At 41.9% G+C, this 25,892-nt stretch overlaps 1 protein-coding gene across 4 annotated transcripts in view; it reads right to left on the reverse strand.

Moving 5' to 3' along the window:
* The window catches only part of LOC145343725 (T-complex protein 11-like protein 1), a 53,609-nt gene that overhangs the window by 13,816 nt on the left and 13,901 nt on the right, over positions 1-25,892 (reverse strand). For all 4 annotated transcript variants that reach the window (XM_080189969.1, XM_080189968.1, XM_080189967.1 and 1 more), the window contains exons 3-10: positions 23,901-24,101; positions 21,272-21,404; positions 18,558-18,678; positions 14,295-14,515; positions 10,777-10,913; positions 7,803-7,993; positions 6,628-6,809; positions 2,935-3,107 (exon numbers count right to left, since the gene is read on the reverse strand). In XM_080189969.1, coding sequence (XP_080046095.1) covers positions 2,935-3,107; positions 6,628-6,809; positions 7,803-7,993; positions 10,777-10,913; positions 14,295-14,515; positions 18,558-18,678; positions 21,272-21,404; positions 23,901-24,054 — 1,312 coding nt within the window. In that variant the 5' untranslated portion in view covers positions 24,055-24,101. The remainder of the gene's footprint in view (positions 1-2,934; positions 3,108-6,627; positions 6,810-7,802; positions 7,994-10,776; positions 10,914-14,294; positions 14,516-18,557; positions 18,679-21,271; positions 21,405-23,900; positions 24,102-25,892) is intronic.

Below are 25,892 nucleotides of genomic sequence, written 5' to 3' on the forward strand. Positions count from 1 at the left end.
TTTGGCTGAATGCATTGAATACATTGGTTTGTTTGTTTACATTGGCCGCAGCTGGAGTACTGTGTGCAGTTTTGGGCGCCGTACTTACGCAAGGATATTTTGGCCTTGGAGGGAGTGCAGAGGAGGTTTACTAGGCTGATGCCAGAGTTGGGGGGGTTGAGCTATGAGGAGAGGCTGAATAAATTAGGCTTGTACTCGTTAGAGTTTAGAAGAATGAGGGGAGATCTCATTGAGATGTATAAGATGATGAATGGGATGGATAGGATAGAGGTGGAGAGACTCTTCCCGCTCAGAAAGGATAGTAGGACTAGGGGGCACAGCCTCAAGATAAAGGGGGGGGTGGTTTAGAACAGAGTTGAGGAGGAACTTCTTCACTCAAAGGGTGGTGAATCTCTGGAATTCTCTGCCCGTTGAAGTGGTGGAGGCTACCTCGCTAAATATTTTTAAGACGCGGGTTGATGGGTTTTTGATAAGAGAGGGGATTAAGGGTTATGGGGAGAGGGCGGGAATGTGGAACTGAGCCATGACAGATTAGCCATGATCTTATTGAATGGCGGGGCAGGCTCGAAGGGCTAGATGGCCTACTCCTGCTCCTATTTCTTATGTTCTTATGTTTATGTTCTTATGTTTCTGTGCAACGTACTGAGGTTGTACAGCTGGAATATCTCAATGTTTCACCCATCAGTGCATTCTAAGTTAGCAACCTCTGCCTTGGCAGTGAGGTTTAACTTGAATCTCTGGATTAGGGAGAGGGAAAATCAGCTAGCATATGGATTTCTTCAAGTATTCATCCAATTCCTTTTTGAAAGTTACTAAGAATCCAGGTCTTAGGCAGTGTGTTCCCAATCATAACAACTCACTGTGTAAAATTCTCCTTATCTCCATCCTGGTTCATTTGCCAGTTAGCTTAAATTGGTTATCAATTCCCTTGCCAGTGAAAATAGTTTCTTCCCATTTATTCTATCTACCCTCAAGTTAAACACCTCTACTAAACCTTAACTTTCTTCACTCTAAGCAGAATAATCCCAGTTTCTCTAGTCTCTCCACACAATTCAATTCCTTCATCCCTGCTTCCATTCCAGCAAATCTCTCCTCCACCTGTGATATCATGCCTGAACTGTGGGGCCTAGAATTACTGCAGCTGAGATCTAACCAGAGATTTATAAAGGTTTAGCATAGCTTTCTTGCTTTTGGACTCTATTCCAATTATAAAGCCAATGATCTCTTATGCATTTTAGCAGCCTTATCCAACATATCATGCCAACTTCAAGGATTTGTTTACATACATGGCAAGGTGGCACAGTGGTTAGCACTGCTGCCTTACAACGCCAGGGACCCAGGTTCAATTCCAGTCTTGGGTGACTGTATGGCGTTTACACGCTCTCCCCATGTCTGCGTGTGGTTCCTCTGGGTGCTCCAGTTTCCTTCCACAGTCCAAAGATGTGAAATTTAGGTGGATTGGCTGTGGTAAATTGCCCCTTAGTGTCCCAAAATGTGTAGCTTAGATGGGTTAGTCATGGCAAACATGTGGGATTGGAGTGGGGAGCGGGCCTAAGTAAAATACGCGGTCAGAGATTCAGGGCAGATTAGATGGTTGCATGGCCTCCTTTTGCACTGTAGGGATTCTATGATACATCCCTAAGTTTTAGTATTCCTGCACCTCCTTTGAAATTGAACATTTACTTTAAGAGGCGTACTCCATTAAAAAAGGAACTTATGCAATGTGATAATATATAAATAAAGAGGCTAGACTTTAATTAAAATTGAAGAAAAGTATCCATAAGTGTAAGAGAAACAATGGAAGATAAAGTGCAATGTGATAAAAAATAGACAGTTCATTTATGCCACTCTTAGCAATTCAGTAGTATTGAGAAAAAAAAAACAAAGAACATCTACAGGAATAGCAAACTATTTTACAAATATAAAAGAAAAAATAATTGTTAAAAGCAATGTGGGCCATGGACAAGAAGCATAGTTAATGTGTAAATGGTGATCAAATGTGTTTAGTAAATGTTTTCCATCAGCCTTCATTGAGGAGAAAGATAGCAAGAGAGAGTTGAGAGATAGTCTGATGGATAAAAGGAACATTTTTGATAAGCAAGTCTGAAAAAAAGACCAGCACCAGGGTCCATGGCAAACATCTGAGGATCCTGAGGGGAACCAGGCCCTAAAGGCTCCATTTCAGGGTTCCACCTGACTGTCAATGTGTGTCAAAGGGCTGGGGTAAGAGTTAAGAGCTAGTTCAGGTCATTCTCAATCAACAAAGTATCTGTAGCAGGAAAATCTAATTTAATAGTCTATTATAAATATTGAAATTACCAGCTATCTAAATAAAAGGAAAATAGCCTGAAGGAGCCGCTGAGATTTTAAACAGGGTCAATATTCTGAATCTTTGCTCAAATTTAATCTAAGGTGGGTATATTAGACTCTATTGAAATCTATACTCTGCAGATTAAATGTCTGTATACAGTACGTAAAAGGGTAGATCGGGGTAATTGGGTTTAATGGGCCAAATAGCCCTTCTCCCAGTTTTCTGTTCTTGGTAATATCATTTAATGAGAGAAAAAGAAGTGTAAACATTTAATGTAAAAATAAAACCTGCCTGGCATTTTGAACTTTTAAATAGGAGAATGAACCCCTCCCACCATCGCTGTACTTCGGAGAAGATAAAACAAACACCGTGAAGTACATTCCAATCTCTGATGCCACTTTCACTCTTATTATGAACAAAACAAGAAGCCACTTTGTAGCTCTGTATCGCAATGTTCTCATAGGTACAGGCATGCCTAGCTCATTTGGTCCCTACTGCTGAGATTAAGTCAGCTAGCAGGTTTAACAGGGCTAGTTTACAACTATTGCTAAACATCAACCAGTCCAGACAACAAGATGTAAATTCATTACCACTGTATATTTTGAAGTACAATATTATCTTACCTATCAGTTTGCGAACAGAGTTATCCGAACTAGATATTGCCTGGATTTGACCTTTTAACACTGTCTCTTTCTCAGTGGTTAACTGTGAAAAACCATGTTGAGATAAGCAGTTATTTATTTCCACACAGATCTGCTCGCTCATACTGATCATTGCTTCAGCAAGATGAAAGGAGCTGTAAATACAATAAAGATTTGTAATAAAACATTAACACCGATTTACTACTCAATTCTTTTGCTATTCATCCAGTAAAATAGTTTATTTTTAATTTATTCTTTAGTTTATAAACTTTAGTTTATTCAAAGAGGATAAGCATTCCTAATACTAGTTACAGTCTCTGGTGGAGTTGAAAATAGTTTTCATTCTTAATATTGCCAAATTGAATTCTCATTGATAACACAGGAGAGGAAAGGAGAGGAGCAGAGAGACAGCAGGCAGGGAGGGGGAAGAGAGAAAAGGAGAGGAGAAAGAGAGGAAAGGGGAGGGAGAGACAGAAAAGGAAAGGGGAGGGGGAAGAGAGGAATAGGGGAGGGAGAGAGAGGAAAGGAGAAGGAGAGGAGAGAAATATATTAAAAACCTAATTGAAATACTAAATTTTTTGGCAAAAGTTATAGTTACAAAATGGGACAGAATGTTGAATCTGTATAGAATCATAGCAAAATTTTTGAGAAAAGGAGAAGATGCCCCTGTCTGCATCAACAGGGGCAAAGTAGCAAGGGTCAAGAGCATCAAGTTTTGGTTGTCCCGATCACCAACACCCTGTCCTGGTCCCCCCACGCCAACACTATAGTCAAGAAAGCCCACTAACATCTCTACTTTCTCAGAAGACTAAGGAAATTTGGCATGACAGCTACAACTCTCACCAACTTTTATATAGAAAACATTCTTTCTGGTTATACCACAGCTTGGTATGGCTCCTGCTCTGCCCAAGACTGCAAGAAAGTACAAAACGGTTGTGAATGAAGCCCAATCTGTCACGCAAGCCAGCCTCTTATCCATTGACTCTGTCTACACTTCCTGCTGCCTCGGCAAAACAGCCAGCATAATTAAGGACCCCACAAACCCTGAACATTCTCTCTTCCATCTTCTTCCGTCGGGAAAAAGATACAAATGTCTGAGGTCACATACTAACCGATTCAAGAACAGCTTCTTCCCCGGTGCTGACAGACTTTTGAATGGACTTACCTTGCAGTAAGTTGATCTTTTCTATCCTAACTATGACTGTAACATTACTTTCTGCACTCTCTCATATCTTCTCTATGAACAGTATACTTTGTCTGTATAGTGTGCAAGAAACAATACTTTTCACTGTATGTTAATACATGTGACAACAATAAATCAAATCAGATCAAAGCTGCTGTCTTGCGGTACATCAGGACAGACACAAGTTGTATCCCGCAGTTCCAGTCTCTCCCACAGGGGCATCCACTCTGTCAAGTTCTCAAGATTTTATATGTTCCAATTATATGTTCTCAACTTTCTGAACTCCAACGGTTGCAGCTCCAGCCTGTTTAACTTTTCCCCATAAGATAGCCTTCCCATCCCCAAGTATCAGTTGAACAAATCGTCTTTAAGCTGCTTCTAATGCATTTATATCCTTTTTTTAATAAGGAGACCAAAATTATACACAGTATTCTAGGTATGGTCTCAACAACACCCTGTACAATTGTAGCAAAACATTCCTACTTTTATATTCAATTCTCCTTGCAATCAATAAAAGCATAGGGGCAATAGCTCTTGGATGCATTCAGCATGGTAATGCCTCGAGCAATCAGACCTGACTTGCTAATCAGTCAGTAGCTCCTTTTCTCTTGCAGCATAAACTATTGGCTGGAATGTTTTGGCTGTTCACACTGGCAGGATCTTCTGTTCCCGCTGATGACACAGCCCTGCCTCAAAATTCCCGGCAGCTTTAGGCGAATTTAATGGGAAATCCCATGGAAAACAGCAGGACCAGGAGACCCTGCAGCTGGGGAATAATGTGCTGCCTTTCACCCCTGAAACACGCTGTAGGGTGGCCAGAAAATCCCCCCGCATTGTTCCTTTGAATGTGACATTGATGGGTCGGTCCTGATGAGTGAAAGATGAGGAGAGCTTTGATAACATGTCTCTTTTCTCTGCACTACAAAATGACTGTTTAAATAACAGATATACGAAAAAAGAGGCTGCTTTAGTTAGTGGCTTGTGCTACCAAATAAACCTGTTGGACTTTAACCTGGTGTTGTGAGCCTTCTTACTGTTTTAGTTATAACAAGGGAAATCTACAGAACAATAATAAATGCAAAATACATGGATGCTGGAAAGCTGAAATTAAAACAAAAAATTCTGACAGCATAGAACATAGAAAAACTGCAGCACAAACAGGTCATCCGGCCCACAAGCTGTGCCAAACATATCCCTATCTACTAGGCTTACCTATAACCCTCTATCTTACTAAGTCCCGCGTACTTATTCCAAAAGTCTCTTAAAAGACCCTATCAAATCTGCCTCCACCACCACCGCCAGCAGCTGATTCCACGCACCCACCACCCTCTGAGTGAAAAACTTACCCCGACATCTCCTCTGTATCTACTCCCCAGCACCCTAAATCTGTGTCCTCTTGTGGCAGCCATTTCAGCCCTGGGAAAAAGCCTCTGAGAATCCACACGATCAATACCTCTCAACATCTTATACACTTCTATCAGGTCACCTCTCATCCTTCGTCTCTCTCCAAGGGGAAAAGATCGAGTTCTCCCAACCTAGCCTCATTCGGCATGCCACCGAATTCCAGGCAACATCCTTGTAAATCTTCTCTGCACCCTTTCTATGGCTTCCACATCCTTCCTGTAATGAGGCAACCAGAACTGAGCACAGTACTCCAAGTGGGTTTGACCAGGGTCTTATACAGCTGCAGCATTATCTCCTGACTCCTAAACTCAATTCCTCGATTGATGAAGGCCAATACACCATATGCCTTCTTAAGCACATCCTCTGCCTACGAAGCTAACCAGCATCTGTGGAGAGAGAACAATTTTTGAGTCCAGATGACTCTACTGCATCTTGGAAGAACTTTTTCAGATTCTATTGTTGTTTTAGGTTTATAGAGTGGTTTAATAGAAGTGTAAAAAATTATAAAGGCTTGGGACAGTGTGGACATAAACAGACTGTTTCAGGTATTTGAGGGGAAATATATCTAAAGTTACAAGTGTAAAATAAAGAGCAAGAAAATAACTTTTGTTACAGAGAATAAACTCCATTGCCAAATATAATTTAACAATTAGTGACTGAAGTGGAGATAGCATCAATGTTTAATATTCGGTTAGATAAGTTGGTAAGGGAAAGTATTTTTAAGCTTAAGTTTATATGTTTATTTATTAGTCTCTCACATAGGTTTACATTAACACTGCAATAAAGTTGCTGTGAAAATACCCAAGTTGCCACACTCCAGTGCCTGTTTGGGTACACTGAGGGAGAATTTAGCATGGCCAATGCACCTAACCAGCACGTATTTAAACACTTAAAGGAACTAAAAAGTTATGTGGGATTAGGGCTACGGTGTGTGTACAAGATAAACATAAATTCTGACTAGATGGGCTGAACAGCCTGTGTCAGTCTCTTATTTTCAATGCATTATATAGCAGGGGCATTACTATTTTAAAATAATTTAGGAAGTGGAGTAATAAATAGCTGTTTGTGGCCCACAATAGAGCACTTACTGTGAATGCATGTCTGTCAATAAGACTTTAATAATCCTCTTCAATCTATCCAGAAATCCTGATAACCCTGAAATGGCTGCACCTGTCATGTTGTATATAACTAGCAGGACAGCCGCTGTAATGGTCAGTTGATTCAATTCTCGTTGCATCTCCTGGAAACGGGATTGGTCCATCAGCACAGGCTACAAAAGGGGACAACAAGATAATAAGTTACCTGTGCAGGACAAGTTTCAGCAAAGCATGCACATCCAAAAATCCAAGGAGATGTTTTCCTCGCCTCTTTTCCCTCCATTATCCTCAGATTTTACTTGTTCTTCCCTTTTTTGACTCACTCCTAATGTGCATCAACTCGTGGCTAAGGTGACGGGGCAGCTTCCTACTCCCAGGTTGCTGCCAAAGTCACTTGATTTGGTCACTAAGAATTCACTTAAAAGAGAAAGAGGAAAGAACTTGCACTTCTATAACATCTTTCATGACCTCAGGACATCCCAAAGTGCTTCTTCAGTCAATTAGGCACTTTTGAGATGTGGGTACTGTTGTAAATGAAACAAAACACAGCCACTTTGCACATATAAGCTGTCACAGGTAACAATGTGATAATACCAGATAATCTCTTTTAATGATGTTGTTTGAGGTATAAGCATTGGCCAGGACACCAGGGAAAATTCTTTTTGAGATATGCCATGGCATATTTTACAGCCACCTTGGATAAACATTGCAAACAAAAGATGGTATCTTCAATTGCAGTGAAATGTCAGTGTAGGTTTTGTGTTCGAAGCCCTGGATTGGAACTTGAAACCACAACCTACTGACTCAGGGGCAAGAGCGCTACCAACTGAACCATGGCTGACAGGTTTACAATAAAGGTTGCAAAGTGAAAAGCAGCTTCCACTTTGCATCAACATTAAACTAATTAGTATAACCCTGGATTGAAGGTCTAAACAGACTCCATGATGAAGCAGACCCAGATCACCCATTTCCCCCGAAACCCCTTCTCCAGAAACAGACTTTGCTTCACTCCAGATTTAGGAAGCATTTATATCGCTATTTATGTTCGTGCCGACATTAACACAAAGGAGTTGAGTCCGTGTTGAATTTAAGACTGCATTCACAATGAAACAGAGATCCAACTATGGAACAGGCAATGGAAAAGGGATTAGAAGAGTGGCACTAACCTCTGGGAAGAATCTTGTCTGATCCCACTTCAGCAATTTAACATATGCATGGTTTAACACTGTAGTAGGGCACAATGCAGAAATGTCTTTGGCACCAGCCACTGCTCCACCATGCACAGAAGCATTCATGTCAGAGCTCAGTAGTTCACTAGCTGCTTCTTGCAACCATTCTGTAGTGATTTCTAATGAACCTGATAAAAAGAAAATAAAAATTCTTAGAAAAATAGAACAAAACTTATTTCTCGTATTGTGAAAAATGACAGCTAAGCAAAATACCTCCCATCTTCACACTACTGTATGTCTTTGCAGTAATCTTGTCTACAGATGCACAAGGCAGACAATGCACATACTTATGTCTGTTTTCCATAGCTTGTTTTTCTTTGAACAGGTCACTAACTTGTCACCAGAGGCTACAGCTTGAGGGATGTCATTCCATACATGGCTGATCAGAAGATTTTCCTACTCTTACCATCTGCCATGGGTGCATTTGAAGGATTTATAGGTTGATAATTTGTTTGGTCATGCTATGTAGAATCACAGAATCATACAGTACAGAAGAGGCCCTTCAGCCCATCAAGTCTGCACCAACACATTAGAAACACCTGAACTCCCACTAAGAACATAAGAAATAGGAACAGGAGTAGGCCATCCAGCCCTTCGAGCCTGCCCCGCCATTCAATAAGATCATGGCTGATCTGTCGCTGCTCAGTTCCACTTTCCCGCCCTCTCCCCATAACCCTTAATCCCCTCTCCTATCAAAAACCCATCAACCCGCGTCTTAAAAATATTTAGCGAGGCAGCCTCCACCACTTCAACGGGCAGAGAATTCCAGAGATTCACCACCCTTTGAGTGAAGAAGTTCCTCCTCAACTCCGTTCTAAACCGCCCCCCTTTTATCTTGAGGCTGTGCCCCCTAGTCCTATTGTCTTTTTTGAGCGGGAAGAGTCTTTCCACCTCTATCCTATCCATCCCATTCATCATCTTATACGTCTCAATGAGATCTCCCCTCATTCTTCTAAACTCTAACGAGTACAAGCCCGGTTTATTCAGCCTCTCCTCATAGCTCAACCCCCTCAACTCCGGTATCAGCCTAGTAAACCTCCTCTGCACTCCCTCCAAGGCCAAAATATCTTTGCGCAGGTGCGGCGCCCAAAAATGCACACAGTACTCCAGTTGCGGCCTCACCAATGCCCTATACAGCTGCAGCAAGACCTCCCTACTTTTATATTCAATCCCCCTCGCTATGAAGGCCAGCATCCCATTCGCCTTCCTGACCACCTGCTGCACCTGCAAGCTGGGTTTTTGCGACTCATGCACAAGGACCCCGAGGTCCCTCTGCACCGTCGCCTGCTGCAGTTTTTCGCCTCGTAAGTAATAGTCCTTCCTACCATTTTTCCTACCAAAGTGGACCACCTCACACTTGCCAACATTAAATTCCATTTGCCATTTCCTGGCCCATTCGCCCAGCCTATCTAGATCCTTCTGCAGACTCTCCACACCCTCCGCACAATTTGCCGTTCCCCCAATCTTGGTGTCATCAGCATCCCATCTACCAGCACTTGGTCCATAGCCTTGAATGTTATGACATGCCAAGTGCTCATCCAGGTACTTTTTAAAGGATGTGAGACAACCTTTCTCCACCACCCTCCCAGGCAGAGCATTCCAGACCCCAACCACTCATTGTGTGAAAATGCTTTTACTCACATCACATTTGCATCTTTTGCAAATCATTTTAATCTACCTTCTTGTTCTTAATCCTTTTACAAGCAGGAACATTTTCCCCTATCTACTCTGTCCAGCCCTCTCATGATTTTGAACACCTCTATTAAATCTCTTCTTAGCCTTCTTTTCTCTAAGAACAACAATCCAATCTACCCTCATGACTGAAGTTTCACATCCCTGGAACTATTCTTGTAAACCTCTAAAGCTGTAAACCTCTGTAAGTCTCCACTTATTATCACATTGCTGTTTATGAAAACCTGCTGTACAAAATTTAGTTGCTGTATATCCTGCATTACAACAATGACTAGATTTCAAAGGTGCTTCATTGGTTGTAAAGCACATTTGGGCATCTTGAAGTCTTACAAGGTGTTATGTAAATGCAAGTTCTTCCTTCCTAAATCAGAAGATGCACCATTTTATATGATTAAAAACATCATACTCTGTAAAGCACAAGGCAACAAAGTCCAATTGTTGTTGAGTAAACAGTGATGAGTTCATACAAATTAAGTCAATTAAGTGACTGTGGCATATCCTAGATCTGCTATAGTGTGTTGTTTTTCTTCTCAACTATGACATAGAAAGTTACAAGTAGGATATATAAAGACTATCACAACCTACTGAAAACTTCATTCCTTTTCCGATTCAGAATGAATATCTAATATTACAAACAATTATCTCATTACCATGTGAAGAGCTGGCTGGGAGAAACTCTAAGCAACACAAAGTCAAATGAAGATAGGGCATTAAGTAAAAAGTGAGTGCAATATTAACCAATGTCAATTCATCTCTTCATATTCCCGTCAGTTTCTCTAATGATGTGGTCAGTATCCATGTGTAATAATGCACTTTTTCCTAAAAAGTGTAAAATTAATTCCTTTCTCATAGCTTAATGCATGGCACCGTGGTTAGCACTGCTGCCCGACATGGCCAGGGGCCCGGTTTGATTCCCAACTTGGGTCACTGTGTGGAGTCTGCATGATCTCTGTATCTGCATGGGTTTCCTCCAGGTGCTCTGGTTTCCTCTCACAGTCCAAAAGATATGTGGTTAGGTGTGTTAGCCATGCAAAATTCTCCCTCAGTGTACCCAAACAGGTGCGAGAGTGTGGCGGCTAGGAGATTTTCACAGTAACTTCATTGCAGTGTTAATGTAAGCCTACTTGTGACACTAACAAATAAACTAAGTATAAATGGCAAGGCTGTCTCCAAGATCACCAGATGCACTGTGTAATAACTCCAGGATATCAGCTCTTACCATGTTGTTTGTCAAAGAATTCCTGAAAACTCTTTCGCTCATAATCAACGGACTGTTTCATTAAGTGTGGTCGAATGCTGCTAATAGCAAAATTCACCATGTCAAGCTTCATTAAATCCAGCACAGCAAAAATCTCTCTGAAAATACAAGTTTAGAACAAAGTCACATTGTGTTTTACAGTCTGTGACTTTCACAAGTGGTCAAGGTTGTGGTTGCTTGGAGCACAAATCTGAGCATTGTGACAATATGTCTTAGTTTTTACAGTTCACTGAGTCGGAAAAATATGACAAGACCACGATTATAATCCACAGCAGCCAGAAGCATGTAAACTTAACTTAAAATAACTGGAATATCCCTAGGGTAAGGGGTATAGATGGGGAGGAGTTTGTTAGGTGTGTTCAGGAGGGTTTCCTGACGCAGTATGTGGACAAGCCTACGAGGGGAGAGGCTGTACTTGACCTGGTACTGGCGAATGAACCAGGGCAGGTGATGGATCTTTCGGTAGGAGAGCATCTTGGATATGGTGACCATAATTCTATCTCCTTCACAATTGCGTTGGAACGAGATAGGATCAGGCAGGCTAGGAAGGTGTTTGTCTGGGGTAAGGGGAGATACGAAGAAGTCAGGAAGTTACTTGGACAAATAAACTGGAAGGAGGCGTTCTTAGGGAAAAGTACCGAAGGAAGGTGGCAGATATTCAAGGAATGTGTGTCTGGAGCTCTGAATGACAACGTTCCGATGAGACGAGGGGGTTTTGGTGGGTCGAGGGAACCGTGCTGCACAAAGGATGTGTTGAACCTAGTCAGGAAGAAAAGGAAGGTGTACAAGAGGTTCAGGGAATTAGGAGATGTTAAAGATCTTGAGGAGTATAAGGACTGTAGGAGGGAACTTAAAAGGGAAATTAGGAGAGCCAGAAGGGGTCATGAGAAGACCTTGGCGAGTAAGATTAAGGAGAATCCCAAGGCCTTCTATAAATATGTGAAAGGTAAAAGGATAAGAAGAGAAGGGATAGGACCGATAAAAGGTGAGGGGGGAAAGGTTTGTGTGGAACCAGAAGAAATGGCGGAGGTGCTTAACGAGTACTTCGCCTCAGTATTCACGGTGGAAGCCGATCTGGGAGATTTTGTTATGGATTTGCAGCAGATGGAAAGGATTGAGTACGTGAATATTAAGGAGGAGGATGTGTTGGAACTTTTGAATTCTATCAAGGTAGATAAGTCGCCGGGACCAGATGGGATGTACCCCAGGATACTGTGGGAGGCGAGGGAAGAGATTGCAGAGCCCCTGGCGATGATCTTTGCGTCGTCAATGGAGACGGGAGAGGTTCCAGAGGATTGGAGGATTGCGGATGTAGTTCCTATTTTTAAGAAAGGGAACAGAGATAGCCCGGGAAATTACCGACCGGTGAGTCTGACCTCAGTGGTTGGTAAGCTGATGGAGAGGCTTCTGAGGGACAAGATTTACGAACATTTGGAGAGGTTTGACATAATCAGGAATAGTCAGCATGGATTTGTCAAGGGCAGGTCGTGCCTTACAAGCCTAGTTGAGTTCTTCGATAATGTGACTGAACACATTGACGAAGGAAGTGCCGTGGACGTAGTGTACATGGACTTCAGCAAGGCGTTTGATAAGGTCCCCCATGCAAGACTTCTTGAGAAGGTGAGAGGGCATGGGATCCAAGGGCCTTTGGCCTTGTGGATCCAGAACTGGCTTGCCTGCAGAAGGCAGAGAGTGGTTGTGGATGGGGCTTTTTCTGAATGGAGGTCAGTCACCAGCGGAGTGCCTCAAGGATCTGTTCTGGGACCCTTGTTGTTTGTCATTTTCATAAATGACCTGGATGAGGAAGTGGAGGGATGGGTAAGTAAGTTCGCTGATGACACGAAGGTCGGTGGTGTTGTGGATGATCTGGAAGGATGGCAAAAGTTGCAGCAGGACATAGATAGGATGCAGGACTGGGCGGAGAAGTGGCAGATGGACTTCAACGCGGATAAATGTGTTGTCGTCCATTTTGGCAGAACCAACGGGATAAACGAGTACACTATCAAGGGCAGAAGTCTGAGTAGTGTTGAGGAGCAGAAGGATCTTGGGGTCCGGGTCCACAGGACTCTTAAATCGGCCTCGCAGGTGGAGGAGGTGGTCAAGAAGGCGTATGGTGTACTGGCCTTCATTAATCGAGGGATTGAGTTTAGGAGTCGGGAGGTAATGCTGGAACTTTATAAGACCCTTGTCAGGCCTCATTTGGAGTATTGTGCGCAGTTCTGGTCGCCTCACTATAGGAAAGATGTAGAAGCTATTGAAAGGGTGCAGAGGAGATTTACAAGGATGTTGCCTGGACTGGGAGGCATGCCTTATGAAGTTAGGTTGAGGGAGCTGGGACTCTTTTCCCTGGAGAGACGAAGGTTGAGAGGCGACCTGATAGAAGTTTACAAAATGTTGAGAGGAATAGATAGGGTGGACTCTCAGAGGCTATTTCCCCGGTTTGAAATGGTCGCTACGAGAGGACACAGATTTAAGGTGCGGGGAGGGAGGTTCAGAAGTGATGTTAGGGGTAAGTTTTTCACTCAGAGGGTGGTGAGTGAATGGAATCGGCTGCCGTCAGTGGTGGTGGAGGCGAACTCGCTGGGGTCTTTTAAAAGACTTCTGGATGAGTATATGGGGTTTAATGAGATTGAGGGTTATAGATAGGTCTGTAGGTTGGTAGGTGATGTGGTCGGCGCAACTTGTGGGCCGAAGGGCCTGTTTGTGCTGTAGTGTTCTATGTTCTATGTTAAAAATAAATCGGACAAGAGACAATTGTTTAAGAAAAACAATTCTAAGATGCCAGTTTATAATGGATAAGATTATTATGGGTCACTTGTTAACAATTATTTATATCTGGATAATACTACAGGAGTTATATGTCTCAAGGGTCTGGTCTTTAACACTTAGAAGCAAAGACCAACTGTTCCATTTGGCAACCACTTGGAGGTGTTCAAACATTAGTAGAAATGTATTCTTTAACTTATTTTATGCATCTTTTAACTTCTAAAATTTATTTAAAAAGTTAGAGATTTAATTGGTTAATTGGAAGAAAAAGCATCAGAAATCTCATCCAGTCATGAGGTCAGGGAACAGGGCTGCTATTTTCTGAGACCACAGCACATCCACTTGATAAAATCATGGATACACGCTTACACTAGAGACATCTTTATTTGGTACAGTAAATTGAGAGCAATGGACTGCTCCAAAGAGGACATGTAGTCCTTGCTTCCATTGCCAAAAGTGCAAAATGTTAATTAAAAAGTTTTAGGTCTGAGCCCATTTTAGTCACGTTTCAAATCAATAATCAATAAATCCAAATATGTTTCAAAAAACAATTTATATTAAACAGCGTCTTTAATATAACAAAACATTCCAAGCTCTTCACAGGAGCAATTATAAAACAAAGTATGACATCAAGCCATGTAAGGAGATATTAAATCAAGTAACAAAAAGCTTGGCCAAAGAGGTAGGTTGTAAATTTTAAAGCATAATCTTGCCTGAACAATTCCACCACATCTGTGATATCCCTGATGATCTTGATATCATCATCCCTGATAGGGGCACAGAGTGTTCCCATCATCCCGATGATAAAGTCAGCCAGTTTTGGGATGTGCAATGCGCCATTCTCAGCCTCTTGCTTTATGAGTTCCAGATCCAGAACCTCATTGATTTGATTTCTTAACCTGGTGTGACCAGGCAGCAAGAATGACAACAGACTCTAGGAAGTAAAATCAATTAAATTAGAGACCAAATGGATATACCATCAAAATTAAGATTATGGTTTTAAACAGTTTTCAACATGCATGGTACAAACTAATCTGAAAATATATTTGGCAATGTTTATGGGACAGACTCAGTGACAATTTATTAACACCACGTTATAACAGGTGCTAATTTTAAAAATTACTTAAAATCCATCTTTATCACCCACTCCATGAGGAAGGTTCTTTGGAACAATATGTAGATAGCCCAACTAGAGAGGGGGCTATACTGGACCTAGTACTGGGTAATGAGCCCAGTCAGGTCGTCAAAGTTTCAGAAGGGGAACACGTGGCATATAGTGACCACAATTCTGTTAACTTTAGCATAGTAATGGAAAAGGATGAGTGTTGTCCTACAGGTAGGGTGCTGAATTAGGGGAAGGCTAACTATAGCCGGATTAGGCAGGAATTGGTGGCCGTTGATTGGGAGAGGCTGTTGGAGGGTAAATCCACATCTGGCATGCGGGAGTCTTTTAAGGAACAGTTGATGGGGCTGCAGGACAGGCATGTGCCTGTAAAAAGGAAGGATAGGAAAGGTAGGATTCGAGAGCCGTGGATAACCAGGGAAATTGAGGAGCTGATCAAAAAGAGAGGCGTACATTAGGTCCAGGCAACTAAAAGCAGACAGAACACTAGAGGAATACAGAGAAAGTAGGAAAGAACTCAAACGGGGAGTTAGAAGGGCAAAAAGGGGTCATGAAATGTTCTTGGCAGACAGGATTAAGGAGAATCCTAAGGCATTTTATTCATATGTTAGGAACGAAAGAGTAGTCAGGGAAAAAAATCGGGCCTCTCAGGGACAAAGGAGGGGAATTATGCTTAGAGCCCAAGGAGGTAGGGGAGATCCTAAATGAATACTTTACATCAGTGTTCACACAGGAGAGGGACGTGTTGACTGGGAGTGTCTCAGAGGGAAATGTTGACCCGTTAGAGAACATCTCCATTACAAGGGAGGAAGTGTTAGGTTTTTTAGGGAACATTAAAACTGACAAATCCCCAGGGCCTGATGGCATCTATCCTAGACTGCTCAGGGAGACAAGAGATGAAATTGCTGGGCCTCTGACAGAGATCTTTGACCCTTCATTGGACACAGGTGAGGTCCCTGAGGATTGAAGGATAGCAAATATGGTACCGTTATTTAAGAAGGGTAGCAAGGATAACCCGGGTAACTATAGGCCGGTGAATTTGACATCCATGGTAGGGAAGCTGTTGGAGAGGATTCTTAGAGATAGGATGTATGCACATTTAGAACGGAATAATCTCATTAGTGATAGACAACATGGTTTTGTAAAAGGGAGGTCATGCCTCACAAATTTGGTGGAGTTTTTTGAGAAAGTGACAAAAACGGTTGACGAGGGTAGAGCCGTGGATGTCATCTACATGGATTTTAGTAAAGCAGTTGACAAAGTCCCTAATGAAAGGTTGGTGCAAAAGGTTAAATCTTATGGGATAAAAGGGGAGGTGGCTAGATGGGTAGAGAACTGGCTTGGCCACAGAAGACACAGGGTAGTAGTGGAAGGGTCTTTTTCCGGCTGGAGGTCTGTGACCAGTGGTGTTCCGCAGGCCTCTGTACTGGGATCTCTGCTATTTGTGATATATATAAATGATTTGGAAGAAGGTGTAACTGGTGTGATCAGTAAGTTTGCAGATGACACAAAGATGGCTGGACTTGCGGATAGCATTGTCGCAGAATACAGCAGGATATAGATAGGCTGGAAAATTGGGCGGAGAAATGGCAGATGGAATTTAATCCAGATAAATGCGGAAGTGCTGCATTTTGGAGGACTAATGTAGGGGAGAGCAAACAATAAATGGCAGAACCATCAAAAGTATAGACGCACAGAGGGGCCTGGGTGTGCAAGTCCACAGATCCTTGAAGGTGGCAGCACAGGCGGAAAAGGTGGTGAAGAAGGCATATGGCATGTTTGCCTTTATAGGACGGGATATAGAGTATAAAAATTGGCGTCTGATGTTCCAGCTATATAGAACGTTGGTTAAGCCACATTTGGAGTACTGCGTCCACTGGTTCTGGTTGCCGCACTACCAGAAGGACGTGGAGGCTTTGGAGAGAGTGCAGAGAAGGTTTACCAGGATGTTGCCTGGTATGGAGGGTCTTAGCTATGAGGAGATATTGGGTAAACTAGGGTTGTTCTCCCTGAAAAGATGGAGAACGAGGGGAGAACTAATAGAGGTGTATAAAATAATGAGGGGTATGGATAGGGTGAACAGTGGGAAGCTTTTTCCCAGGTCGGAGGTGACAAACTCGAGGGTCACAGGTTTGGGGGTGGGGGGGGGATGTTTAACTCAGATATCAGAGGGATGTATTTTACACAGGGGGTGGTGGGGGCCTGGAATGCACTGCCAAGCAGGATGGTGGAGGCGGAAACGCTGGGATCGTTTAAGACTTCTCTGGATAGTCACATGAGCAGACTGGGAATTGAGGGATACAGAAGAATGGTCTAGTTGGACCAATGAGCGGCGCAGACTTGGAGGGCCGAAGGGCCTGTTTCCTGTGCTGTGTTGTTCTTTGTTCCAGTTTTCACTACATTACATCACCCAATGGTTTTACTTTATAAACAAGAATAATCAATTATTAGACTTTGTTGGCCATTTTAGCTGATGCAATCTGGCCTTTGCTTGTCCACACACAGGTTTCACTGGGTAAAATAACACTGAAAAACTTCAAGATATTTATCCCCTTCTTAATACAGCAATTACAAAAGTAACTGCTGTTTTATGCTTGCCTGAGCTGAAATAATCAGAATGTAGTGGGGTGAAATTGGGATATTCCCTATCGCTATGGCTCAGTACAAAAAGCAAGGTGCATTTAGCCACAGATCCATTTGGGAAAGTAGCTTGCTAATCCAACAAAATGGACGCTTTATAAGTCATATTATTCATAATAATGTCCTCTACTATCAGGTATGTACAAATGCAATAGGAAGCAGAGCAGTCTAGTGTGTATTGCAAAGAGTTAAATGGAAACCTCCCATTCCTCCTGAAGCAGTCACATCCTTGGCAATGAATGGATTTCCTCCATTCCATCAATATTGTCATAAAACATAGGCAAGAATGTAAACTGTTCCATCCAATTTTAAAAGTTTCCACACAAAATAAAACCTCCAAGGATGCAAAATTCAAACTTCAAGATAAATGATGTGCTCGCGAATAAAGTTCAAACCCCATATTGACAGGATAGGTAATTTTACAAACTTACAATACAGAGAAAAATAATGTTACAGTTATGGTTTAGGATTGTGTGCAGATTGACACCGTTATCCTCTCATTAAAGAAGACTGTGAAAGTAGAAATGGGCGCGTGGGTTGGGCTGGCGGGCTAAGACCAGAAGTTTAGATTGCTTGTTATTTCCCTACCTCCAGGCAGCAAAATATTTTTTTAAAGCAATTGCTAGTCAGAAGTGATCCATACAGGACAGGAAGGGCCCATGCTCAATCACTATTACCACAGGTAAGGTTACGATACCAGACATTAGTTCAAATCTCACTATGGCAAGTCGTGAAACTACATTCAATATCAATTCAATATATATTCCTGGGTAAATATTCCGAAATTCCCTCCCTGTCAGCACTGTGGGTGTACATACACAAGATGGGCTGCAGTGGTTCAAGGAATTGACTCACCACCCGTACCTTTCGACCAATTAGGGATGGGCAATGAATGTTCACCTTGCTAACAATACTCACAACTCATGAAAGAACAAAAAAATACATCTAGCTGATTTAATATTGTGAGCTTGCACCAGAATGAAATGCTGAACAGTCATAAAAACCCAACTGGTGCAGTAATCATTTTTTAAAAATCCACGATACCAATTGCACACTACATTCTACCACCACCTCCTCAGGACAATGGAGGTGAGTAAATCATCAAAGGCTGAGGGGGGGCTCACTGTACTATATATTAATCTAAAATGTCAGATAAACAAGGAATTACATTTTCAATATTAGAGGGCAATGCTATCCTGAAATAAGGCCTTACCTCTTTAATCTCACCTAGAAGCTTGATAGCATGGTCATAAACTGGCGGATCTTCATTTAGCTGTGCTCGCAAACTATCCCAGAAAGCTTTCTTCATAATGTCTTCAAGTGTCTTTGCAAAACTGTTGAGAAATTATTGGAATTGTAGATTTGTTGTGCAATCCTTCTCAACCTTTATACGTATTGTATAGTTTGTATTGTTAGGTAGTTTATTCATACTTAGATGGTGTTATTCTGTGAATTGACAGAAAGATTAGGCAATCTAACTAAGGAGGTTAGCAATATGTTGAATCCTTTAACAATAATTGCACACAGAAAGTTTTTCTTTCTGATGCCTGGGTTTCACATGCAGTATGAACGAAGGATGTTTTGTAAAGGTTGACCTTTTGCACAAAAAAATTAATAAATGGCGCTTCTCTAATGTAGGCAGATTAGACATGGGTTTCCCCAAGTTATTTTGCATATGAAAAATGCTCATTGGTAAAATGAGGTGCAAGTGTGAACCCATATTAATCATGTATTTCAGCATTGATACATTCTCTATCTATTACAGACTGCCAATATTTTATCAAACAATAGATGGGCAAACTTACACATAAAGAAAAATGTAATTCTAGGAATTGTAGGCTGTGGGCAGAGTTCATTGCAAGCTGTTGGAGTAGGAACCAGATGAGGGTGGAGGTGAGACAGTTGCAGAATCATGCAGGAAGCTCATATTGGAGGCCCAGTTCCGGGAACTCCAGGCTGAACTATGTGAGCGGTGGGAAGGCAGAGGAACGGTAACTGAGTTTATTAAAAGGTAAACAAATTTGTATACCTCCGAGTGGAATGAAATGCTACCTTCCAAATTAAATGTTGATCTATTGGGATTCACCTGACTGACATTTCAAAGGTGGAGTTTCCAGGCGCTGTCTCAGACCCTGAGGGGAAGGACAGGCATTGTGTAACTACCTTTCATTGGAGTGGAGGCTTTCATCGAAAGAGATGAGGCAGCATTCAAAACTGCAATGAAGAGGGAGCCTCTCAGAGGAACTGAGGGAACATGCCTCTTTCTTTCATCAATATTTAAGGGATAGTAGGAAGCAAAAATATGGATAAGGAAAGTGCACAGCATTATCAGAACAGAAGTGTGTATAAGTAGAGATAAAGGGTACAAAGGAAAAGATGACAAAAAGATCAGAGGCTGATAACCTTTGCATTGCCTGTTCCTTACTGTAACTGTCTTCAGCAAAAACATTTCTTATTACTGTATAAACTAAGGAATATGCAAAATATTTTTTGTCCAAAATGGATTTGGTAAGGTGAGGGATGGAATTCTGGTCAGCAAACCCAGAATTCCTGGGTCCCTGGAACTCAACACCACGCATTTTTTTAAACAGCAACTCCTTGTTCAGAGGTCAGCCTGACTGAAAGGTTTAGCTTCCAGTCACACAGGCTGCAACACCAGGTAAGGAGACTCCAGATGCTAGTGGGAACGTGCAGGAAGTTCCCAACCACTGGGGTGTGTTTGATCCTTGGTCGGGGAGAGGGGGCTGCTGCTCCTCCTGCCTATAAGCTATACTGCCATGGCACTTATCTCCTTTCCACACCACACTTGAGCAGGCAAGTTTCCCAAAGCCTAGGAAACCGATTTAACCAGAGTTAAACAGTAAAACAAGTTCACTCTAAGGCTTCTATCCTCATTTATAATAATTAAATGGCTAACTATCCTCGTCAATGTGGGTTTGCTGCCCACCTCATGTTCTGCCTCCATTAAACCTGGAATTGGGTAGCTTAGAATCTAGTTCGAAATAAGGGTGGCACAGTGGTTAGCACTGTTGCCTCATAGCTCCAGGTTCCTGGGTTTGATTCCCAGTTTGGGTCACTGTCTGTGTGGAGTTTGCATATTCTCCCCATGTCTGCATGGGTTTCCTCCAGGTGCTCCAGTTTCCTCCCACACTCCAAAGATGTTAAATTGCCCCTTGATATCCCGGGATGTGTAGGCTAGAGGGATTAGCGAGGTAAATATGCGGGGTTAGGGGGATAGGGTCTGGGTGGGATTGTTGTCGGTACAAACCCAATGGGCCGAATGGCTTCCTTCTGCACTGTAGGGATTCAATGAAATTTTTAACATTCCACCCAAACCCAACCCTGTTATTTTTGAGTTAAAATTAAGCCAAAAGTGTTTCAGAGTCCAATATTTTAAATCATAATTCATTCATTTTGAGCAAGGAGGAAAATTCAGATTACTGCTTATCCCCTTTAGAATCATAGCATCCTTATAGTGCAGAAGGAGGCCACTCGGTCCATCATGTCTGCACCGACAACAATCCCATCCAGGCCCTATCCCCACAACCCAATTATTTACCCTAGCTCCCTCTGACACTGAGGGAGAACTTAGCATGGCCAATCCGTCTACCTGCACATCTTTGGACTGTGGAAGGAAAGTGGAGCACCTGAAGGAAACCTACACAGACACGGAGTAAACTCCACACAGACAGTGACCCAAGCCGAGAATCGAACCTGGGTCCTTGGTGCTGTGAGGCAGCAGTGCTTATTACCATGCCACCTTTAATGTGGAGATCAATAATCAGATTACAAATTCAGAATGAAGAACCAGAAAATCACAAGGTTGATTCTATCTAGTAGTTAACTGGTATATTTACATAGTCTGTCGCAATGGATTACAAGGGCTAAAAAATAAATAAACACCTTTACTCAGTTCAAAGAACCTACCTGCTCTCTGGTAGGTCGCGCTGTTTGATCATAAAGCTTTCATCAACAACTATCTCATGGGCTAAAGCCATGTTACAGACTCCTTTCTCTGCCTCAATTAGCTCTTCTACAGAAACCAGGTTGGCAGAAACAGCTAAAAGCACAAAAATTATAACCAGGGTCACTCCATTTGGCTCACAAAACAAGATCATAAACAAAATGCAGGATGTTGACCTTTCACAAAGCCACTATTAACATCACTTTCAGGTAGTGGAAGCAATTGAAGAGGTAAAAGGTCAAGCACGTGACACAGAATCAGGAGGTTGAAACAAGAACTCAGGTGAGTGAATTTATGAAACAGGCGTGTCAAAAACTCAGCAACCAATCTCCTCTCTTTAAACATCAGTTTAAATCATAACTACACAGGGCACCTTGGGTTTACAAAGTAACCACAGTTTTATTCCAACTGGTCTATTTCCCACTGCACTGCTGAAGGGGCATTTTTATTTATGAAATATATCATTTTAACATTACATGCATTCTATTTACAAAACGGATCTGCTCAAATCATTCTTGTATTCCATTTATCAACTGAGACTTTACAATTTAAAAAAAGTTGCATTAATGTGGTATCTATCACAACTATAGGAGGTCTTAAAGTGTTTACAGTGAATGAAGTGCGTTTGAAGTGCAGTATTATTTTAATACAGGAAATGAGAAATAGTGGCCAAGGCACTGGGATAACTCTTCTGCTCTTTAAAATTGTGCTAAGCACCCATCCAAGAGGCAGATAGATGTGGCCTTGCTTTAACATCTCATCTGAAAGATGACAGCACCGATAGCCCCACAATCATTCATCATGGCACTGGAGTGTCAGCCTAAATTTTTGTTTTCAGGTCCTGGAATGGGACCAAAACCCAGAGCCCACTGACTTGTGGAACGATCAGGTTCAAAAATATGGCTGGCATTTGGCTTTGTATAATTCAATAAAAATCAGATAAAACTACTCTGCTATCATCACTTTGTTATTCCAATACCATTCCTCATTATGTTAACTAACAATCAATGGCGACCAGAGGCCAGCAAGATTTTTCAGTTATACTGTTCCCATAGACTATTACAAAAATAGTATGAGTCCTGTGTTTGTTTTATTCATTTACTGGATATGGGAGCCGCAGGCTAGGCCAGCATTTATTGCCCTAGTTGCCCTTGAGAAGGATGTGGTGAGCTGCCTTCTTTAATCGCTGCTGTCCTTGAGGTGTAGGTACATCCAGAATGCTGTTAAAGAGGGAATTCCAGGATTTTGACCCAATGACAGTGAAGGAATGGTGCTATATTTCCAAATCAGAATGGTGAGTGAGTTGGAGAGGAACTTCCAGATGGTGGTGTTCCCAGGTATCTGCTACCCTTGTCCTTCATGGTGGTAGCAGTCATGGATTTGAAAGATACTACTGATGAGTTCCTTCAGCGCATCTTGTAGATTGCCTCTCCGTTCATTCGTGATGGAGGAATTGGAATTTTGCAGAAGGGATAGCAATCAAGTGGGCTGTTTTGTCCTAGAGGGTGTCGGATTTCTTCATTGTTGGAGCTGCACTCGTCCTGATAAGGGGAGAGTATCCCATCACATTCCTGACTAATGCTTTGTAGATGGTGGAACAGGCTTTGGGGAGTCAGATGGTGAGTTACTTACTGCAGGATTTCTTGCCTTCGACCTGCTCTTGTAGTTACTGTATTTATGTGGTTAATCCAGTTCAGTTTCTGGTCAATGGTAACCACCAGGATGTTGATCGTGTGAGATTCAACAATGTCAGTGCCATTGAACGTCAAGAGGCAATAGTTAGATCCTCTCTTGTTGGAGATGGTCTTGCCTGGCACTTATGCAGCACAAAGGCTACTTGCTCTGGATATTGTCCAGGTCTTGCTGCATTTGGACATGGATTGCTTCAGTATCTGAAGAGTGGCAAATTGTGCTGGACACAGTACCGTTATCAGCGAACATCCCCACTTTTGACCTTACAATGGAAGGAAGGTCATTGATGAAGCAACTGAAGATGGATGGTTGTGCTTAAGACACTACCTTGAGGAATTCCTATAGCAATATTCCGGAACTGAGCTGTTTGATCACAACCATCTTCCTTTACGTTGGGTATAACTCCAACCAGTGGAGGCTTTTCCCCTTGATTCCCAGTTTTGTTAGGGCCCCTTGATGTCATACTTGGTCAAACACTGCCTTGATGTCAAGGGCAATCACTCTCACCTCACTTCTGGAGTTCAGCTCTTTTGATCATGTTTGAACCCAGAAACTTGATGCCATGAACATTCAGCTTTATCGTAAGTGCCAACTTTTCTTCCCAGGCATGTCTGAATCGATTAGAACAACACATTTCCAGGTTAGCATTTACAGCTACATCCAGCTGTGCTCATAATCTACAGATGGACAGCAGTTCATAGAGACGTGACAACAGATTACCATGCAAGGAAAGATGAAGAGCAAGTGCAATGTGAGTTCCTAAATGGGAGCCATACTGTTTCATTGTGAACTTTGATTATTGTACAGATTGTAAGCAGAAATACCCTCTGTGACCTTCCCTTTACCTCATGAATATGATACTAAACTTTATCAAACCAAAATTCATGAATACAAACTTACCTGGAAGAGTATTTCCACTGTGGGAGATTTCAGTACTCTGTCTCAGTTGATTTTGTAGACTTGCAGTTTTTGAATCATCTTGCCTCTTGTGAGATTTACTCTCAGGGTCTTCCTCGCCATTATCTGTGCCTGGTTTATCTGATTCTAGGGGCATGTTTGATATGCTTCAAGTCTGCTCTGTACTGCTTTCTATCCTGGAACCTGTAAATGACAGTGGTTACGACCATTATTTTTGCATCACACTGGGGTTCCGCAAAAATATCTTCCTCTTAGGAACAAGGTTTCTGCTTAGACATTTACAAAACATCAAATTAAAAAGGGCAGCCACATAACTAATTGAGTCAATAAACTACTTCAGCAATTGATTGATCCACATTTTAAAAATCAAGTTTGCGTGAGGCCTACTAATATTATGCAAAATGTCTAAAATGGTTTCAAAATCTTCTCAACAGATCGTGTTGTGTGTATTAACCAGATTGATGCCAGGATTTAAAGGGTTAAATTATGAGGTCACATTGGCCAAGATTTTACCGGCCTGCCTGCCATGGGAATCAAAGCAGGCGATGGACAGACAGTGGGAAGGCCCATTGACCTCAGGCAGGATTTTATGATTTCATGACAAGCAAGGCCATAAAATCCTGCCCATTGTACTTCCTTGAGTTGGGGCAGTTGAAGGTGATTTACTGACGAAAAAGATTCCATTGAACAGACAAGAAGAAACTATTATATCTGATGGGGGAATTCAGAACAAGGGAGTGTAATCCTATAAAATTAAACCAGAATATTTAAGAGTGAAATAAGGAACCAATTTTCCAATCAAAATGTCTGAAAATGCTGGAACTCTCCCTGAAAAGGCTGTGAATATTGGATTAACTGACATTTTCAAAACTGAGATTGACAGATTAATCTTGGTATCAAGGAACCTTGAAACATGCAAGTGGAACTGAATGTCTACTTCTATTCACAGTTAGCACTGATGACACACAGTGCCAGGGACCTGGGTTCAATTCCCAGCTTGGGTAACAGTCTGTGTGGAGTCTGCACGTTTTCTCCATGTTTGCGTGAGTTTCTTACAGGTGCACCGGTTTCCTCCCACAGTCCGAAAGACATGTTGGTTAGGTGCATTGGCTACGCTAAATTCTCCCTCAGGGTACCCGAATAGGCACCGGAATGTGGTGACTAGGGGGTTTTCACACTAACTTTATTGCAGTATTAATGTAAGCCTACTTGTGACTAATAAACTTTTAAACCTATTCCTAGATTTGTTCTATGACTCCACAAAGAACACTAACAGGATCATAAGTATAACCAGACAGCAACAGGTCCCACATAAATTTACACTTCACATTCAGACAAGGTAATCAAACCATAAAAAAACTAAAGATTCAACAAGCGTTAAAATAAAATAGAAGAGAAACATGATCTATAAAAGCTTTAAAACTAGAGGTTACATAGGACCTTGTGCCTTCAAGACACAACATAAAACATTAAATTGCAACACCTGTGATTTTACAAAGCTGCCTCAAAACATTGCTAAAATTTAAGAAAATATTAAATTCAATTCCAAACTTGCTAAGTTTGTGTGAATGCTTGCCTTCAATTGTGGGGGCATGAAAATTCAAAATTCTGCAGCCAACTACTAATTGGAGAATGACTGCTCTTTCCAAATAGGATGTAGGATTATTGGGGCAAGGGGAGGTGGATGAGTGAGTTGGAGAGAAAAACTGTTATCAAAGATAACAGAATGATGACCTTTGACTCAGAAACAGCACAGTAAGGAAAATCTGTACTTTCTTTAAAAGATCTGTGAAAAATGGTTTTTAAGAGTTTGCATTGTAAAGAAATCAAATGTAATTTTACTGAATAATATGAAAGAGTGTTCCACGTGAACTGGCGACCATGACTTGGAACCAGTATCAACAGGAAGTTAAGATCCAAAGAAACTGTGTGGCTGACAGACACGAGAAGAGAGCAACAAGCAGAGGAGTTAGA

The sequence above is a fragment of the Carcharhinus amblyrhynchos genome, chromosome 6, assembly GCF_965287045.1.
Source record: "Carcharhinus amblyrhynchos chromosome 6, sCarAmb.v2.hapA, whole genome shotgun sequence".
In the NCBI taxonomy this organism is placed as follows: Eukaryota; Metazoa; Chordata; class Chondrichthyes; order Carcharhiniformes; family Carcharhinidae; genus Carcharhinus; species Carcharhinus amblyrhynchos.